General features: G+C 30.6%; 1 protein-coding gene across 1 annotated transcript in view; it reads right to left on the bottom strand.

Moving 5' to 3' along the window:
• LOC106468644 (calcium/calmodulin-dependent protein kinase type II alpha chain-like) overlaps positions 1-22,105 on the bottom strand; it is a 110,104-nt gene that overhangs the window by 4,813 nt on the left and 83,186 nt on the right. The window contains exons 10-17 of the mRNA XM_022397730.1: positions 20,459-20,501; positions 12,963-13,052; positions 10,674-10,727; positions 8,305-8,382; positions 7,056-7,088; positions 4,820-4,895; positions 4,108-4,202; positions 2,321-2,435 (exon numbers count right to left, since the gene is read on the bottom strand). Of these exons, the coding sequence (XP_022253438.1) occupies positions 2,321-2,435; positions 4,108-4,202; positions 4,820-4,895; positions 7,056-7,088; positions 8,305-8,382; positions 10,674-10,727; positions 12,963-13,052; positions 20,459-20,501 (584 nt within the window). The remainder of the gene's footprint in view (positions 1-2,320; positions 2,436-4,107; positions 4,203-4,819; positions 4,896-7,055; positions 7,089-8,304; positions 8,383-10,673; positions 10,728-12,962; positions 13,053-20,458; positions 20,502-22,105) is intronic.

The raw sequence follows: 22,105 nt of genomic DNA, 5'->3' as shown, positions 1-22,105 counted from the left end.
TCTGTGGCTGCTTCTGAATTCATTATTCAATGAGTGTCAATTGTGCTGGATACTGATTTCCACATCTAACTGTACTGGTCTTTCTATTGGTCCCAGTAAATACATGGTTAGCCACACTTTTTTTTTGTAGCTTTCCACCTCTGCCTTCAAGCTAAGCTAATGTTCTCAAGATCGACTGATGAATCAGATGTATGAAGCATAAAGTTCTATAGTGCAGGGAAGCACTCAGTATTCAGAGGACATCTTCGAGTTTATCAAGGTTCCTCTAATCTCATCCTCAGCTCAGCCTGGCTCTCTTCCTTTCTGCTAAAAGTCTTTCCAAGATGAACAGGCATCTCTTGGATAATATCTCATGAACAGTCCAATAGACAAAATAATATAAAGGAATGAAAGAAACAAGACAACTATCTCTTTTATAATAAGTAGATTTTGGTTGATGGCATCAAAACTTGTTTGACTGATATTATCTGTGATAATTCAAGGACAATCCTAACTGAAAGTCACTCAATTTCTATAAAAACCAAGAGGCTCATGGACTTAATATGCAGAAGAAGGGTACGTGTAGCACGTAGCTATTTGTTGCAGTTTAAATGAAAGTGACGAAATCAAAGTGAAATGGTTTATTTGAAGCAAGAGAGAAAGATAAGTACAGAAAATTATTGGAGAGAAGGACTACTGCAAAATAAAGGAAGGAAATATAAGTATATGAAAGGAATTAAAAACTGTGTTTCAGCAAAGTTAAAGCAGCATACAACCAACAGGCTAGAAGGAGTACGACAAAAAAAGGACTGGTCTTTGTCAACCAGTCTTGTGCTCTCACACATGAAATAAACTGCTAAAAGTTGGGATGAATCTTATTTGAGAATGCCAAAACTATATTCACAATACACATCCTCTATGTAGCACTGACCAATCAGAAAATAGGCACCAGAACACACAAAAAAAACTTTTCTTAATAATTTGACAGTCACAAGGTGTTCCCTATACATCAGGTCAAACAGATCACAAAGCAACTATCTAATGAGGCAGTTGGTTATATGAGGTTCAATGGTGCAAAACACAAAGGATGTCTGTGCTAAACAATTTTATTTCATAAAACAACAGTCTTATGAAAGAGAAAATGGTATATCAAGTAAAAATGCAATATACAAGTAACTTTTTTGATGAAAATAGGATAAAATATAAATAGAAGTAAACAAGGAGTATGGCCCATAAAAAACTAAACACATGATCAGGTTGGAGGCAATGTCACAGTTGCTAATGAAACTGTCCAATATCAAAGGTTAAAAATTAAATAGAACTAAAAAGGTTGATGGCCCATTAAAACGAAAAAACAGAGTCTATCTGGATAGTGTCATCATTGCTTATGACATTGTCCAACATCAAAGGTATACTGCAAGCAAAAGTATGCAAAATGGTGGTGAAATTGATTGTTGTAGCAATGGTATTAAAATACTATTTGGGCAATTGTAAATTGAGTGTCATACTGCTCACAAATTGACAGGTTGTTCTCCTGCAAAAGAAAAACAATGTGTAAATAAACTATGTCTGAAGCAGAGCCTTGTGTGGATAACTTCCTCCCTTTGTCAACTATGCAAAATTGACAGCCAGGTTTAATCTGGAAAAGCCTGTTCATACATTTCTCACCCCATATTGTCTGCTAACGGCCATGAAGTTTTGTCCTGATGACAGGCTTAAAATAAATATATTGTTTAAGCAATGACTCAATGCCACCAGTGGAAAATGATTTATAGAAACATCTCTTACTTGCAATTTAAATTTAGATGTCTTCTTTTATACAAAAGTTTACTAGAGAAACACAGTCCATTAACAATGCCTTTAAAGTATATGATCCTCTGTCTAAACATTCTATCAAGCAAAAAATTATAGTACTTGGAGCTCACAGTTTGAAATGTTGTTTTTCATATCAGTTATTTAACCAAAACAATATACTTTCAATTAAGAATACACAAATATAATATCAATACAGAATAAAGTAAAAGAGAAAAATGTTTTCAGTGTGCAGGTCTACCAGAGTTCAGTATTTTTATATTCAGAATAACTGAGTATGTTTTTCAGTTGAATAATACATACTTTCTTTTCAGGAAGATAGTCTACTTATGAGACACTCTAATGACATCAGAATGAAAAGCATATCTGACCTGATCAAGACTTGAACCCAGGACTCCAAGATTATTGATCGGTGTTTCTATTAATTGAGTTACCAGGGCTTCAAGTCTGAAACTCATGCAGATCACTCACTATTCTGACCATCACATGACTTGATTGTACATACCATACATTGATATTAACCACTTACTTATTCACACACTGTGTAAGGAGTACATAGGCAATACAAGCACTGTCTTCACCAAGTAGATGGACTGTAGGATTGAGAACTGTTGTATTTATATGCTTGTTATTTTTTCCTGAAACTTTAAAATAAAAAAACATCAATACAGTGTTTTTATATCCTCTATGACAATTATTTAGTGTGGCAACTACAAACACCCCTGTGCTATTACAAATACAGATAAGATAAAATATGGCAAGACTGACATTAAAAGCAGGAATCACATTATTAAACATTTAAAACTGATACATTCCATCTAAATCAAAGCAAACGTAAATCGCTTAAGTTATACAAAGGTCAGTGGATTCCTGGACACATAAATTGTATTAAAACAAATTCTGTTTCCCCCTTTATGAAGAATTGAAGATCCAGATATTAGTTAAGTCTATGTTTAAAAAAATTCTGGATCACAAAACAGGAGAAAAAGATAAATTGGTACAGTTATTTGGACTCTCAATTGTTATGTTTAACAAATCATGTTTCATTTCAAATTTCTTTAAGTTAAAATATCATAAAATACAATATCATAATATCCAAATTAGATTTAAAACATAATACTGTGTGCAATATAAAAAGAAGGTATGCAAGAATGTGAAACTGAGTTATGTTTCTATTGTAAGATGCATGTAACTAAATACTTTTACATGTATTTCTCAAAAAAACCTGTTCATCGTAATGCAACCTTGCAGCATTAAAGCTAAAATTAGTTGAACAAAGCACCTTCATTGATATTTAAGCTGGGATGCAGAATTAAATCATGTTTGGTTTCAAGATAAAAGACAGTGTGCTGCTATTACTATCAATTAATAATTCAGTAGAAAATTATATTTTGTCATGTTTACAAAGAGTGTTTTGCATCAAAATGAAAGACAGTGTGCTGCTATTACTATCAATTACTAATTCAGTAAAAAATTATATTTTGTCATGTTTACAAAGAGTATTTTGCATCAATATGAAAGACAGTATGCTGCTATTACTATCAGTTACTAATTCAGTAGAAAATTATATTTTGTCATGTTTACAAAGAGTATTTTGCATCAAGATGAAAGACAGTATGCTGCTATTACTATCAATTACTAATTCAGTAAAAAATTATATTTTGTCATGTTTACAAAGAGTGTTTTGCATTGCTTATTTTAAAAAAATGTCTGAATAAATCAATGGAATGAAGACCTGGCATGGGCAGGTGGTTAGGGAGCTTGACTTGCAATCTAAGGGTCGGGGGTTCAAATCTCCATCCCACCAAACATGCTTGGCCTTTCAGCCATGGGGGCATTATAATGTGATGGCTAATCCCACTATTCATTGGTAAAAGAGTAACCCAAGAGTTGACAGTGGGTGATGATGACTAGCTGCCTTCCCTCTAGTCTTGCACTGCTAAATTAGGGATGGTTAGCACAGATAACCCTCGTGTAGCTTTGCACGAAATTCAAAACATAGAAACAATGAAATGAAAACTTCAGTTAAAACTTGATTGTTAGTTGATAAACAGGGACATGGAATCAAATCATATTCAGTATATCAGTTTTATTATTCCATAAACAAAGAAAGTTCCACATTTTAAATCCTGGAATTTGGAAGTCTATATCCAACAAACACTTAAGACCTGGTAATATTTATCACTTAAATTCATCTGAAGTCATGGTTTAAAATTGAAATGATTATATGTTAGAAGTATTTCAATACACATTAAAAGGAATTGAAAACAACACTAAGTATTTCTGTAATAAAAACAACAAAAACCACTCATTTACCACTATTGAAGTAAAATTTATGAAAATCCACTCCTTCAACCAAATTTCCCAAGGCTTCAGGTTCAAAGGCTGTTATTTGGGGATCACAGTATTTCCTGCAAAAATAAAATAAAATGTTAATGTTTTATCTTTAACAATGAAATTACACCAACCTATTACATCTTTATTGGTATTCATTAAAAAATTGAAACATACTGTAAATTATTATCTCACAAAAAAAAAGAAAATTGTCAAGTTAAAGTCTGTTTTGTAAGTATATTAGGTAGAATAAAATTTTTAAAAATTACATGAGTAGGCAAAAAATACTCCTACTAAAACATATTTCTTAACTTGAACATTTTTTTCTAATAGTTTAAACATACAAATCCAAAACTAAAAAACAAACTATCAATATAGAGTTTAAAAGAACTACAATGATAATTACTATTAATATTAAGACATTAACCATTTATTAGCTTAAACCAAGATAATTTATTGGCTATCATATTTTGTTTGATTTACCTCATATGTTACGGTTATATAGATCTTAGATGGTAATAAAACTTATTTCAGTTTTTCTTGATAGACTATATACCATTTCAACCAAGGTAGAATATTCAGCTGAGACATTGTTGACTGTAAACAATTTATCAAGTTGAACTCAGTTATTTTAGTATGAATACAGATAGTAACTATCACCTAGAATTTCCAATCAAAGTTTATGATTCCTTACGTGTAACTTTCAAAATCCCCATTGTTGATGGCCTCTATAAGAAGCTCTGTAATTTTGATGATTTCTGACTTGTGTGCTTCAAAGACAACGTTTAAAAAACAATACATTATTCATATAACCACCTGTATAATACCACAAACAGATGATAAAAGGAATAATTTATTTATAATGATGGTAAGTTTACACGTGCAAGAACAGCAATATGTTAAATACTAGTTTAATTTCACTTCACAAAAATGTTAAGAGGAAAGAGATATATATGTATATATATACGACTTAAATAATGATATCACTAATGGCTATAACTTAAAATATGATGTGTACATGTGAAAGATGTTTAAAAGCAATGCACTGACTTAAATCTAAAGTTAAACATACTGCCTTGGTCTTGTAAATATAGGAATTACATCATTCTGGGAATAAAAGGATAGACACATGAAATGGATTCAGCCTTGAAAGAGTTATATTGAATTGAATTGATACATATTTATCTGAGAGGACATATAGCCAAATTTCATAAAACCAAAAGTGTCATTACACTTGTATATAGTAAATGCTAAAAGGACATCTTGTTACAGCTTTATGTTAGCATAAAACACTAAATATGTATGCTTGTGAATTTTATGGGTGTATCAAAAGACAATATTTTTAAGTTAAATGAAAATATACTACACCAGCATTACCAATCTTCATGCAAGTATTTGAATACTATAGAGAAAATATAGATTCTAATTATATTGGGAAAACAATGTGCTTTTGATCATTATAAGTACTTATATGAACTCAAGGATCCTATTAATGCAATTTTATTTCCTGAAAATCAACGTGTTTCCATTAATTAATTGCTTCTTGTCATGTACAGTAAATATGTAGAATCCTTCTATAAACAAGTTTCTCACCAGACTCAATCTCTTTAAATTGCTGACATAAATTATAATCTAAATCAAAAACAGTATTTCAAAGAAGTTAGACTGTGCAAACTAAAAATAAATAGCTAGTCTGAAATACATTTTTATCTTGTAAATTATGTTACAATAAATGAAAAAGATTCTGTTTGAATAATCCAGAAACAGTTGATAGAATATGAAAAGTTGTTACTCCTTTATTATAATACATTTTAATTTAGTATATTAATCTTTGTGGATGAAAAAAACTGTCCTTTTTGGTTTTTGTTCATGAGGTATTGAAATGCACCTAATATTATGGTTCTACGTCATTATGCAAAATATTCTGAACATAAAAGAGTATTCTCAATGCTTGTAAGTGTTTTAAAGTGTTGTTTTGAACAATAAAACTATTTTTTTTTGTATAGTATCTGACGTTTCATTTCAAAATTTTACTTTTGGAGGATAGTCAAGCAACCATGAGATAACATAATGATTATACTTTTCAATCAAGGGCTCATAAATAAAAAAACATGTATAACACCAAGATCTTTTGAGTAGTTCAAGTGAGATACATTCACAATGACTTCATTCTGGTCTTCCATTATTTGTAAATAAAGATGTATGAATTATGTATGATCTGTTGCGAAGGGCAAACTGATAGAAACTTTTATTTTTGAAATTGGCATCACGTGTATCTCGAATATGGAGAATTGGCATTGACACCATAAGGAATCCTCTTTAACTGCAATTAATTACTGTTGCTTAGTTTTGTAGTTTCAAGTCTTTTTGATGTCATTCTTTATAAATAAATGAGATGTGAAATTAATTTTCAATATCTTGTTGATTTGATAATGCCATTCAAATAAGATCATGTCACAAGTCTTAAGTAATGATAGCATGTTTAATGTTTTGGTGACATTACTTTGCTGTCTACAAACCAAAGTTTACTAATACTATAAAGAACTTTAAGAATGCCTCTTTTGAAATTGTTCAATAGATTTCTCATAATTTTATCATACAACATAAAATGAAGTTGTGGGTTTGGCAAATAAGACCTTCTTGCTTGGTTATCAGTTACAAGGTCACATGCTGTATGATCACGTAAAAAAATATTATATAAAACACTTTGTAAACAATTGTTCTTTCAAAGTTTTATACTTAAGCAGTTAGACAAGAAAATTCTTCATTTTAATATACAACAAGAAGCATTTGAATTCAAAGGCAACCAGTATAAAGATACTGCAACAGAAATAGAAAGAGAGGTAATATGGGTAAATGTACATTCTGAATGTTTATAACACACACACTATATACAATATGGTTGACCAAGAAAATAATATGATACTTACGATCAATCGAACCAACCTTATTAATCCTTATGGCTAAAGAGACAAAAAAGATAGGTAAGTAAAGCAATGACATTAATAGCTATCTACAAAGAGGAAGTAGGGGAAACTGTAGAAATAAAAGACAGATATTTCATAGTTTGTTACATGATTGTATCAAACCATCTTTTTCTACTGTATTTCCTATAAAAGACCACACTTCAAAATTTTTTCATATTCTAAAGCAATTGGGTTAAGCATGACATAATAATTACAATTAATTTGTAATATACCAAACAACACTGTAATTAAGAAATATAATGTTTTATTTTATATTTGTTTAAATAAGTAGCACTAGCTAATTATCAAATTACTTTATTACTAATGATTATGATAGCTGCAGAGTCATTAGATATATGGTATTTAGTCTTACGTACATTAACATAAACCATACAGATAGTAAAATGGCTGTCATTATATCTCCAAGTTAGTATTTTTCACTGCAAAAGCAGTTAAATAATGTTTGTAATTATAATAAGCCATGATGACAGATTATTTTCTGAGCAAGATGTAATTGTTGTTGTGTTTTGGGAGGGGGGATATATAATTACAAGAATTAGTACATTGAGTATAGTTATCATTAACCTAACATGATGGTTAGTCACGTGCAATTACAATTAGCTGCTTTAGCCATATGATTCTTTTTTATTCTAGATATGAGATACACCAAACTGAGTACCACTTAAGGAAACATTTCATAATAACTGGTATATTTTCAGCTATCTTGATTCAATAATCTTCTAACAATTTAATGAGGAAATTTGTCTGTGATTAAAGTGTTAATAGCCTGTAGTTCACACAGTAAATTAATACTAACAGTGATGTGTGTGTTTTATTTGGTGATATATAACTGATTTGTTTTCACAACAATATTACTAATGTGAAAATTCTATAGAAATTGTTGTGTGAAAGCCAACTTCTGATGCATTTTTAGTTGCCTTCCATATATATTTTCATCTAAGATTGTAATTGTTTTTTATAAAATATATAAATATTTTTGAACATATTAGTTGCTAACACTATAAATATGCTTCTGGTTCCAAACTTAGGAAACCCTACCTCTAATAAAATAAGATTAGCTTATTAATTTAATGGCATCTTAGCAATGGTGACACAACTAACTCCTAAGTAACCTTTTAAAGCTGAAGTCAACCATGGGGAAAGATCAAATACTTAAGGAAGGCTGTCAGTTTACAATGAAAGAGGTACCCACCTCGAATAAAGGAGGAGAGTTGGCCAGGCTCAGATTCAGGCTTGGCTATGGGTTTACTGTCAGGAATTGGAGCTTTGACTTTAAAAACATAAAAGAAGAAAGAGCACACCAAACCAGATGAACAAAAAGCAAATGAAGCTAGAAACAAATAATGATCTAAGGGGCTTTTATAGTAAATGCAAGGTAAAAAGCAAAAGTTAAATATAGGAATTTGCACATCCATATAATATAAATTAAATAAAAGAAAGAAGCAAATATTTCTACCAATCCATTGCCCACCAGCTGAGTAGATTTTACAACTTAACTTTTCATATGTCATGAAAATTGTTATTTATAAGCTACAATAATTCAGAGAAATTTATTTATGTTTATAGAGGAATGTACGAAAATCTCATAAGTTCTCAGCTTTTTTAAAATAGATTTCTGTCAAGTCAACATATATTCAGTACACTGTTGCTGGAAATATATTATTTCTTAAACAAACACCAAAAATGTTTACATGTAGTGAGTACAAGCACATTTTTATAACTGGTAATGAAACGTGTCACAAACTCTTGACATGTTCTTGCACAAGTCTTATCATAATATCATGTAGAAAAGTTTTTCAAAAATATTGTTTAAGCAGTAAAAATCATATTTTCCTTTTATATTATTTAATAAACAATCCAATTTATAATTACATATCACTCACTCAAATGTTTAATTAAAAAGAAAGATCCAAGTAGTTTACTGATATCTTTGCAATGCTTCACCCAACTAACCACTCAAGCTTCTATTAAAATACAGACAAGCCTGTTTGTCACTTAAGTTAGTAGCAGGAAGTGGCTGTCTACATAAAAATGTTAAGTTGTATATAGTCCAGCATAACCCAAACTGTGCAACCCTGGGGGTGGCAATACTGATTGGTCCCAGAGGTGGTACATGGTGGGATATCAGTATAATTTCAAAAATAGTCAAAACTATAATCTTGATAGAATTTTTTTTTAAATCATACAACAAAAAACAGTTAGTTGAGGAAAGGTGTGAATAACAAAAAATTTTTTCCATAAGTTCCTCTCTGATGTGAGTGCATGGTGAGTCAGTTAAACACCACTTTAGTCAAAACTTGAAAAAATGAATTTTGTCTCATTTTATATTATTTTTTTCTTTTCAAGAGCCATGCTTAATTTTTACCTACTTAATTGTATGGTATCTATACTAAAAAATAAGGTTATAAATAAAGTAATTTTTTGTAAAGGTGGCATGGGAACTTTAGCAATTTGAAAAAGTTTGGGAACTACTTGTGTACTCTTGTAATATAACAAACTCACAAGAATGACAGACTGAGCTGGTTGAACAGCAAACAATATTCACAAGTAACTGTCGTTTGCCTAAAAGACTCTTAGAACTGTGAGAAAAAATTCAATTACCTCTGCACATAAATATGTACTGAACTCATATTTAAGTAACAGGAAGTTTAAGAGCTTTAAACAACAACATAAAAATGACTAGTCTTGCAGAAAGACTAAAATGATTAAAAATTAATTTATAAAGCCAAAACATTCCTACTATCCTGATAATTTCAGTCTCAATATTACAAAAATTAAAATCAAGAAAGAGCTATAAAACTGTATAGCATGTATATAAACATACTGACATATTTGAATGTGTATTTTTGTTGTTTTTTTTTTACTTTAACCTACTTTATAAGTTATGATCAAGGTCAATAACTACAGTTTGCTTGTTATTTAGCACTTAGCTACACAACTGGCTATCTGTGTTGTGCTCAATGCATGTATCAAAAACCGATATTAAGCATTATAAGCTTTCAGATTCACCCATTGATCCACTGGAGGGTTCGTGATTATGAAAAACAGCTTTTAATAGGTAAGGGTTTTATAAAATGTTTACAATGTGCTTCATAGATATATTTGCTTTCCAATTAACATACTACTATTTTTTTTTTCTCAAGACAAGGTACTGGTAGTAAACCAGGAACCAATATACATTTACAAAAACACATTTGTATTGAACTATCAATAAGGCAAATGAAACAGTAAATATGATACAAAAGTAGTTTTACTGTTATTAATCTTTAATCTTAACATATATATGTGCTTTTATACTGAGGTGGTAGGCAAAGGGTTGATAGAATTGAGTAAGGAGACAAAAAAATGTGAAGAAATTCTGAAAGATCTCTAAGAGCAGTAATGTAAGAAAATAAAAAATAAAACTGAAACTGAACAACAGAGTGAAATCTAATAATGAAATGAATCATGTTCACTGAATGTTTCTAATTCATATTAATAAACTAATACTTTCAGATAAATGTTTAAGAAATGATAAACAATACAATGAATAGATTAAATTGCATGAAAGCACCTGCCTACCTGAATCAACATGGATAACAGTTTTGCTTCGATCTGGACCAGAAGAGTTAACGTCTATGGTGAGGGCCAAAAAGAAAGTTGAAAGTGGCAATAAAAAAAAACCACACATAATAGAAGCACAAAAGAGTAAGACAAGAAAAAAAAATTCTTTCACAACATATGGAACAAGTAAAATCGTTATGAGCTTAAAAGGATTTGCATTGTAAATGTCCTTTGGTGGCAGATTATATCATTGCCTAAACATAACACCCAACCAATAAATGCTGTGAGGGAACAAAGGTCACAAAGTGACACTGTTGATTAAACAAAAGAAGCAACCTCACATGTTGAACTTAGATATGCTTTCTTTAGCCTGTTGCCAGTTTCTACTAAAATATCATCAAATGAACATTACTTTTAGGAACAATATGTTAGTCCTAAGGAAATTAATTACAAAGGAGAGAAAGCTGTGGAGCTGAACACAGCCTGATGGAAAGAATTGTCATTTTATCTGCAAAGGTACACACACACACAAAAACACTATATTTTCCATTTATTTGTTATAATAAAGATTTTATTTATTTATTCACATTTTTCTAGGCTCAATATTTTATTCTTAAAGGAACTCAGTCAAGTTATTTATTATAGAACACACCCCTTATTTATTAATTGAATTTGGTGTTATTTGCCAGTTTTCCTATCTGATACTTACAGGGAAATTGGTTTTACCTAAAAATACCACATAGTTATACCCATTAATATCTTATATTATTACAAAGAAATCATATAGAAAGCAATATTTTAAGAAAATATGCAGCTAAATTTCAGATATGACATTTCTTCATACATTTAGTGAAGATTTAATACAGTTCTATATTCATATAGAATATATATACACACACACACACACACACAGTAGAGAACCATGCAATAAGTTTAAATACATCTCAAGACTTAGCAATTTTTTATAACAATTTTTAGTTGTTGTATTTGTTTAAACAATAAATAAATTAGCATAATTGCACAGACTGAACATATGATAAACATAATTATGAATGGATAAATATACATGAATAATGGATGAATTTAAGAGTGAATGGAGACACCATGTTTGAATAACACTATTGTGCTTGTTGTGTGCTAGCCAGCATGGAGAGCCATGGTACTGTGTGAAGGCTTCATTGGCACTGGTGAATACACTATTGATGACATATTTTTACACACTTTTGTTTGGAAGTTCTTCTTTATAGTTATGGATGGTTTAAAAACAACACACTTTACAGGCTAAAGTACATAAGTACAAATAACATAGTTATATAGTTACAGATTTAATCATGACTGGCACAGATTAGTATGGTGAGAAGCATAGGCACCGAATATACTTTTTCCCAGGAGAAGGCACAATGAAAGTATTTAAAGATAAGCAGCAAAGTGATATCTGTTGTGATAGTTGAGGACAGACAAAAAAAGTTACTTATACTGAGACTGATGTGTGTGGACAGTTCAGTTAAGTAATTTCAAGCACTAAGATGTACAGCGCAGTTGAGAGCCAAAATATACACATGAATAACATACCTTTCATATAAACTTTCATTCATCAAAACACCCAAAACTTAACTAACAAACTATGTAAGAAACCTACAAAATCACAAGACAGGAATTCAAAAAATTAGAACAGTGATATCATAACAAGTTGGGAAGATGCAGTTTTATGTATGATCAACTAAAGCATGAAAATATAAAACTTTTTGGTGACCCTAGTGAAAAATTGATTAGATAAGAAATGAAATGCTTCTTTTCATAAAGCACATAAACTCTTATGAATAGAAGTGTTAAAGGTGAGTTAGATTGTAGGAAAACACCATTCCAGAACATCAAAATTTAAAATCCCATGGATACTGCTATAGCAATAATATAAATTATAAACAGACTGTATTCTGACTGTACTGAGAGCATAGCATTTCAAAATAGTGAGAGCATGATGTATTTTTATTTGCTATACTATATCTTGATCTACGTGCATGAAGACCCTGAATCAGTGAGATAATACAGATGATACAATTCACAGAGTTCTTTATCATCTTAGTAACATGAACTCTTCACACACTCAGTTTAATCATTTATAGCATAATATTAACTTACTAAGGTAAGAAGAAAATGAAGTTTGAAGAGGAAAGACAAACACATTAACAGTTGTAGGAAGGTTGGAATGTGGCAAAAATTGACATAGATGTTAAATATACAACATATCTACATAGAAAGGTCATATTAATAATACAGGATTAATATAAACTGCATATAAAATGCTACCTTTAACATCTTCTTCTTCCAAGGTTGTGCTGCTGTCAGTTGATTCTTTAACTTGAGATCCTTCACCTTTTTTATTTATAATGCTGCGACCTAATTCACACACAAAGAAGCAAACAAACGAAAAAAATCTTTCTTAAAATCTTTTCTTGAAAACATATAATCAAATAGAAGATTATAGTTCTTAATTATTTGGGTTGACAATAATGATGCTAAACTGAAAGGAATACTCCACAATTTTATTATAACAAAAATATGCAATGTGTGCATTAACATATTTATGCTTATATGCTATGGACTAAGATTAAACACATTATTCATGTAGTTGGAATAAGCTATCTACAAATGAAATTGAAGATGGAAACAGAAAGAATGGAAGAAATGAACTTAAGTGTTAAACTAGGCAGATATTTTATAACTTAGAATAACCCATTACATAAATTCTATATTAAATTTTGACCATTTAACAGATAGATTATTTAATTGTCATAATTATTACCTGATCAGGTGCTCCGTACTATTCAAATTAAATTACACTTGGATTATTTAGTTACCTATTTCAATTTCAAAAATAGTTTTAAATTGGAAATTATAAGTAATTTCTGATAAACACATGAAAAACAAATAATCCTAATCACATATATTGTATATTTTTGTTGCATTTTCTATAATGCAGTATGATGTTCTTACACATTACTGATTGACATTTTCTAAGCTTTATTTAAATTATTCTAATATAATTTAACCTCACATTGTGCTTTTTATGCACGAGTGTTTAACTGTTATGCCATAACAGTTAATATAGTTTTTACAAATGAAAATTTAAAATCAGTATATGCAAATCTGAATCTTTTTTGACGTGAAGCATTATATTTCAGAGTAAGATTTCTTATAATATGATAAAAGTTTGACCAAAATGTACATACAGTACATGCCATCAATAAATACAATATTTTTTGTATCATTATCATACAGTCATAACTCTTAAAACTTTTTACATTTATATGTATTTCACATTTTAGTAACTTCCAATAACAAGTAGAAGTGTTATATGTTGTACAGATAATGCATTGTAATCATACAGTAATTAGTGGATAGTTCTTAAGCCTTAGCTAATGCCAAATCATGGTGGATAGTACAAAGAAATCATATAGAATCAAAAGTTAAATAAATAATAAACAGAAACATGATAATATCAGAACTTTCAGAAGGTAGATTCTTCTTTTTCAGGTGTTAGTTACGAATGAGCAGAAAGTATAAAATGTAAAAGTTAAAGTGATCTTTAGTAACAGTTGACCATGACAATATGTATTTAGGTTAGCTTTCACTGAGAATATTGCAAGTGTAACTGATTTCCAGTATACTAAGAAGACAGGAACAGGATAGAAAGGGGAGTGTGAGAACATAATAATCAGTATGAGAAGAAAGAACTAGATTAATGATTTTAAAAAAATTTCAAATATAATATTTCAAAAAATTAAGTAAAATGAGATACAAATGACAAAAGATAGACTATGAATAAAGATAAGAAAAACGCTATTAATTAGTAAAATAAATTGAGGTAAAGATGATACTTTATTGTTGTTGCTGTAAGTTTATACAGTGACCACACAAACCTATTGTTTCAGTTTGTTTGACGACTAGTGATTCCCAATCTACAGAGCTACTCATTCAAGTCTCATTTTGGAGTAATTATTGCAAGAGTTCAGCCTTCATATTTTCTCTAAATACATAAAGAACTGTCTTAGTTCCAGTAGTGATTAGGCAATTGTTCTTATCAACCCATGTTCCTCACAACTACATTTATTAATTGGCTTAAGTTGTCATTAAAATGATCAGAATAGTCATTAATATGTTAGCAGTAAACCTTTTTGCTTGACTGTTCCACAGTGGTGATATGACTCACTTATAAATAGTCTCCTCTAGCAATCTCATCATGTTCCATCCTAGTAGGTTTGGTTCCAAGTCCTTTCAAACTTTAAATGGTATTGTGATATTTCTGGTTATTGTTGGTGAATTTAAGGTTAATACTATACAGGATGGGACTATCCTGAATTGTGTGTACTCATATATGTTGTTGAAATTTCAAGAAAGACGTTATTTTGTTTGTTCACAAGTGATGGATTTCCCCTTGTCCAAGTCCACTCTTCTTTACACATTTTTTTCATTCAACATGATTGGTTTCTTGTGGGGTAACTCAGAGATTTTGAGATTAATTAATTTTAATTGTCCTTCTGATCGTTAATGTTGTTGGTCAGGGTCATTTATCTACTAGATCATTAATTGAACTTTCATGCAGTGATTCAAAACTGGATCTAAAAGTCATGCAGTTTTTTCATATGTGATTACATACACAGAACATTGGTGTTCTTATTTCGTACTCCAATGATGATCTTTAAATGTATAATGTGTCTACTCACTGCTACTGCAAAAAAGTGTGTTTTTTGTTACTTGTATGTTTGTTGTTTGTCATTATCATAATTTCATATCTGTTGTTTAAATAATTATCAATATTTGTGAAATGCATTGATCACTATGGAAGTTGTAGCAATATGACTGGCTTCAGTGTCTTCTGTCTTATCTATTATCTCATTAAGATGACATTGAAGTTCCTCTCTTTTGATAACAGCTTTCTCTGTGTAAGGTAGTTTTCTGAAGACACAGACAAAGAACCCCTCTGTGCCTCTTTAAGAAAAATGCCATCATCACACGTGATAACCAACTCTCATGAGTAGGGAAAGCTGCTGCAGATTCTTTCTCATTCTGAACACAATGATGAAACCTGATTTTCTTAATATCCTCTACTCTCCATGGTTGAACATGTCTGTGCACTAAATGCTGCCATTAATTCATTATCTGACTTAGTAGCTATGACTAATTAGGATTTTTTAGCAAGTCATAGGTTTGAGAAACTACCAGAGTCATTGCTGATTGATCTGCTCATAATGGCATGACACATATGTCCTTTTGTAAGAAGTATTGGTTAGTTCTTTCCAGATAATCTGTCAGATCTGTACATGTTTTGTACTATATAGTGTTTTCTATTACTACTAGCTGCCAAATGGTCACCTCTAGTACTTATTCACTGTGGGTTTAAATAGGACTGTTACTGTCATGAATGTGTCACTTGACATCTATAGAATGGCAGGAATACTAGTTGTCAATTATACAGATAAATTTCATAAAATTTAAAGGGATAAAAAACTTATTAGCCATTCCAACTCCCAACTATAACCACCCCTTACTACTCATGTATTCATCCAATCCTTTCTCGAACTCAGTTAAATTTTCTGCCTCCACCACCCTTGAAGGCAGTTCATTCCAAAAGCCAACCACCCTGTTTGAAAAGTAATACTGTCTAATCTGTAGATGATTCCTACACTGCCAAAATTTGAATTTATGGCCCCTTGTCCTATTGTTTTCACTGCTAAACACAAAAAAAGTTTGATGGATCTATATTATCAATACCCTTGATAATCTTAAACACTTCAACAAATCTCCTCTGACCCTTCTCCTCTCCAGAGAAAACAAGTTTAGAGATTTTAGTTTCTCCTCGTAGGACAGTCCCATCATCCTTGGTATCATCCTAGTGTCTCTTCTCTGAACAGTCTCCAACAATTCAATGTCCTTCTCGAGGAAAGGAGCCCAAAACTGTACACAGTACTCTAAATGAGGCCTTACAAGTGATCTATACAGTGAAACAATAATATCATTTGGCTTGTATTCAATATTTCTATAGATGCTACCCCAAATCCTATTAGCCCTATTGCTAGCTACAATACACTGTTTAGGTTACTAAAGTGATTTTTTTTATCACAACACCAAGATCTTTTTCTTCAACTATAGTATTTAATGTATTCCCATTTAAATTGTAATAATAATTTGAATTTTGAAAACCTACATGCATCACCTTACATTTTGGATTGTTAAACATCATCTGGCACATATCGGCCCAATGCATAAAATGATCTAAATCTCCCTATAAGTCTGCAGTATCTTTCATATAGTTAACCACCCCAAAAACTGAAGGGAACATATAAGTTAATACATTTACTATCTCGCAATCTTCCGAGTCAACTCCACACTATCATTTTTAAGAGGCCCAATCCTAATCCTAACATTTTGGTTACCCATCATATATCTAAAAAATTCTTTATTGTTTAACTCTCTCAGCCAACCCTCTTTCATATACAGTTTTGCCCTTTTGACTACCTTTTTAACCAGTTCTCTTGATTTCCTATAGTCCTCCAAGTCTTTATTATTTCCAGTAAGTTTAAATTTCTTGAATTTATTATGTTTATACCTAATATGATCTCTTAAACCTTTACTAAACCATACTGGCTTATTCCTCTCCATTGTAGGGAATATGCATGTTCTGTATGCAAATCAATTTTTATCTAAATGCTTCCCACATCTGTTCAAAATTCCCTCCTAACTCTTTAGTCCAATCTACAGAAGCCAAATCACATCTCATTCCACCAAAATTGGCTTTCCTGAAATTTGGAATCAGGGTACTATTCTTCTTCAATTCTGCATGTAGTAAAATCTCACATCTAATAGTGCAATGGTCATTTGTACTTAAATGCTCACCAACCACAACTCTGTCTATCATATTCACATCAGATGCTAATATTAAATCTAATATAGCTTCCTCTGTTGTAGGTTCCATCACCAGTTGATGTATAAAAGTATCCTGAACAATTTCCTAAAACCTATCTCCCTCACTGTCAGACTCAAAATTTTCACAATTGATACCCCTGAAATTAAAATATCCCATAATAACAACTTTTTCAGCTACCATTCTGATCTAATTATACAATTTCTCATTAACTTCTACATTCTGACTTTGTGGTCTATAACAAATCCCAATAACAAGACTTCCCTTTATATCCACTAACACTAACTGAATCAACCTCAGTGATATTTTCTTTGATATGCTTTAACTCAACAGGATGCAATGAACTCATATATAAGGCTACTCCTCCCCCTTTTTTCAATACTCGATCTCTAGAAAATAATCTTTAGCCTAGTACTTCAAAACAATTTCTCTCATCAAAATTGTTCAAATCCAACCAAGTTTCAGAGATACCCATAATATCAAAATCTTCAGTTTCCACAACTGCTTTGAACTCATCAATTTTATTTCTAATACTCTTAGCATTACAATAGCAACAATTAATCATAGATTTTAAAATACACTTTTGTTTTATGCCTGTTGTACATGTTTTTCTGTCAAATATATTTCCTATTTTACTAATATCATAGTCCTCACCACTGTCTAGCCATAATTTAAATCTACCACTACAGCTGAGTTAACAGCCCTTGCTAACATGCTAGCCCTTGCCTTATTTAAGGGTAAGCCATCTATTCCAAAAAGATGAACTTTCCCAGGAAAATTATCCCACAAATCCAACCAGTCTATTTGCTCATCCCTACATATTCATCTATGCTTGGAATTCAAACCTAGTGACCTACTTAGTATCTCATCCCCATAATTTATTCTTGGAAATTTCCCTAACAAAATCAAGCTATGACCCCTTTACTTAAATGCTCTTATCAATGTTTTATACTTATGAATAAGCTCCTCAGATCCATCTTTCCTTACATCATTAGCCCCAACATGTACAACAAAAACTGCATTGCTACTAGCACCCTTAACTATCTTCCTGGTTCTATTAGTTATATCCTGTATCCCTGATCCTGGATAGCATAAGCATATTCTTTTGCCCCTATTTACACCACATACTATTCTATCTACATGCCTAGCTTGAGAGACAACTACAACTTCCCTATCCTTTACACGGATCATCCCCTGTTATCCCATCTTTTTTCCTTACCTGCTCCCCCCTCATCACTAGCAAGTGCTTGGAACCAGTTGCTTAACCTAAACCCAAGCCCATCCTTGCCCCTAAATGCATTATTTTCCAGCCTGTTAGCCCTATTTTCTTTCTTAGCTTCCTGGCACCATTCATCTTGTAGGAGAAAATTCTGGATACTTGACTTCACAGTTTTGTAACTTTTACTTCACAAACAACAAACAAAGAAGCAAAAATAACTTGGCTGAAATAATTTTCAGTCATGATGTTTCTTAAATTATCATATTCCATCCTTATCACCAAAATGTTGCATTAAGTGTCAAACTGATACAGAAAGACTAAACAATTACTTATAATATCAGACAGGCATGTTGATTGAAGCATAACATCCCGCAGGTTTACAAACTTTCAACTAGATGGCACTATGATATCTCTACTGTATACAACTGTCAAATCTGTTTTAGTTCTGCATATATTTTAAAGAAATGAAGTCCTGGCCTGCATTTGGCTGGTAAACTATACATATAGAACTCTAAGTAAATTTTTTCTTTATGTTTAAAACACTTGAAGACATATTGCATTAGACACACACACACATATATACCTCTATATGTTTTAAGAACAGGCATAAAGTATCCATTTATTTAAAAATAAAATACACTTGTACTTAATTCATAATAAAAACACAAAAATAGTCTTATTTTTCTAGAAATTGATCAGCAGGATTAGCTAGGCTCTATAAAGAACAAATATGTAACAACAGCTAGATATCATAACACAAAATGTATGAAAATTTATCTGTATATGATTTTACAATTACATATGCCCATGTAATACAATTTCACACCATAATAATTGTCTTTAAATGTTATCTTTGTCTTTTACATACAATCTGTGAATCCACTGGTAACTTAAGCTGAAATCTACAGCTATATGTGGCCTAAAATGTACTGGATAATAACTAGTTTAAGCTTTTTTTTTTTACTATTTATCAATTAGACTTTAAATCCACAGTTTGTGTTGAGAAGCCAATATATAATTACAACAATTAGATATTCACATTTAGATTGTGCAAAAAACTTGTACAACTCTTTTGAGTTCTTGAACCCCTAAAACATTTAGTCTAATGTTATGGATGAATTAAGCATTTTATCTTTTAATAGCAAACAAAATTAAAAATGAAATTCACTTGTAAGTTTTGTTAAATGACATTCATGTATTAGAAACATATTTTCTAAAATCATGGTGAAGTTCAATGATTAATCTGATATTCAATTGTAATTTTGTAATTCTAACTGATAACATTTATGTATTAGAAACACATTTCATAACGGCATGGTGAACATGTTCAGGAAATTTTGAAAAACAAACTCTATTTGTTCATTATGGAGAAGGATCCACATTTCAAAATGCAGCTGTTGAGTTATTTCTGGACTTTTATAATCATAAACAAAAACTTTTGCTTACTTAAACTTAACCTTGCTATGATATATTCATGGACTTCAAAACATTAAGATTTGGCATATGAGGTACATGTACATTGAAACAAAAGATAACACTTGTACAACAGCATAAGTATATATTATACTACAGTAAAGGAAGAAAAATAACATAAAAATAGGTTTGAAGATGAGATATCTTAGAAACCTATATTATAAATAACTATGTGATAAAGATACTCACAAGAAAAGTTACGAGTTACCAGCATCGTTGTTAAAATGGCTCCCTGGAAAGTACAAAAATTAACTTAATATTCTAAATTGGATCTTAAAGTGAAATACAAATTTTAATTTCTTAGATTTTCAAAATTGCTTCATCAATTAAAAAGCTATAACTTTTTGTTTCACAAATGGAAGTAATTATAATTTTATAGTTTAATAAGATGTGTGTGTGTGTATATGGACCACATGAAACCACACATTGTGAATGGGTTGCAAACATTATGATAATAATTAAGGTCATAATGAAAAAGAAAAGATAAATTAACTGTTGCTTGTGATCAAATCTCTAACATTTAGGCATCAGACATATTTAGTTTGTTGCAGAAAAATAAATGTTAGAAAACATTCTTTTCCCATTTCTTTTTACAGTTACTTGGACTTTAAATACTAGATGATTTCCACTTGGATTGCTTACTTGTATCAGTAAATAATTAATCTCAAGAAATAAATTATGTGAGATTTAGAAATTTCAGAATTAAGGATATATCTGCTAGGAAGTGATACTTGTTTGTAGTTAACCTCACATGTGTGATTTCAAAGATTTCAGCTACATATGTTGTAATAATATTAGACTATCAAAAGGATCCTGTGGTATATAACCAGCATTACAAGCTTCTATATGAATTTTACAGCATGTCTCTAGTAATCATATTAACTAATGTAAAAATTCAACATTGTGTGTGCTTAATCTACCATAGTTATCATAATTGCAGCTTATTTGCAATACTCCTATACAATTATTATCATTCCATGGTATTTGTATGAGAGTATTATAAGAAACCTACAGTATATGTGTAGTAATTTTAAATGATTACATCAAGAACCTTAGAGGATTTTTGTGGTAATATAAAAAGTGGTTCATTAATAACTTCCTATAATACTACTCAATTTGTAATAGAATGTATTATAGTATATTTTTGTCTCTGCAGAGACATACTGTTTTTATATACTTTCTTCTTCTTTCAATCGTCTGTCATTCCTTCATTTCTTGGCAGATTGACTTGAAGCTTGGTAGGGTTATACCTTAACCCTATATGCCCAGACACTTTTCTCATTTTTTTATTTAGGCCTCTTTAAGGATTTTATAGGGTCAAAGGTAAAACAACCTATAGATGTACATTTTGGGTTCCCGTACTGTCATATTTCCAGCAACCACAATGAAAATTGGCACAAATTTAAATTTTCATGAGCCCAACACAATAACATACAAAAAAAAAGTTGAATTTGCCCATTTTAAGCCTTTATATGGGGATTACAGCTCACAAATAAGCATAATTTTGGAGTTTTTGGTCAATTACTCAGCTATATTTTGACCAATACATTCACATGGAACTTGGTACAAAGATACTTTTCTACAGGTTCCACACATTGACAAATAAATATGGCGAACTTACCCATTTTGGGGGATTTGGTACAAAGATACTTTTTTTACAGGTCCCAAACAGAGATATAGACAATTTTTGTCTTTTGTTCAATTTTTTAGCAAGGAAAGCATAATTTGGGTTTTTTGTAAACTATTCATGTGTATCGAAATGGTGTATTTAAGTGTTCTACACTCACAAAAAAGAAACCTATCATTCTATAGGTATTTGAAGAACTTGTAGCATTC

This window comes from Limulus polyphemus, unplaced genomic scaffold (genome assembly GCF_000517525.1).
Source record: "Limulus polyphemus unplaced genomic scaffold, Limulus_polyphemus-2.1.2 Scaffold90, whole genome shotgun sequence".
Classification (NCBI taxonomy): Eukaryota; Metazoa; Arthropoda; class Merostomata; order Xiphosura; family Limulidae; genus Limulus; species Limulus polyphemus.
This window is presented reverse-complemented; position numbering and strand designations above follow the sequence as displayed.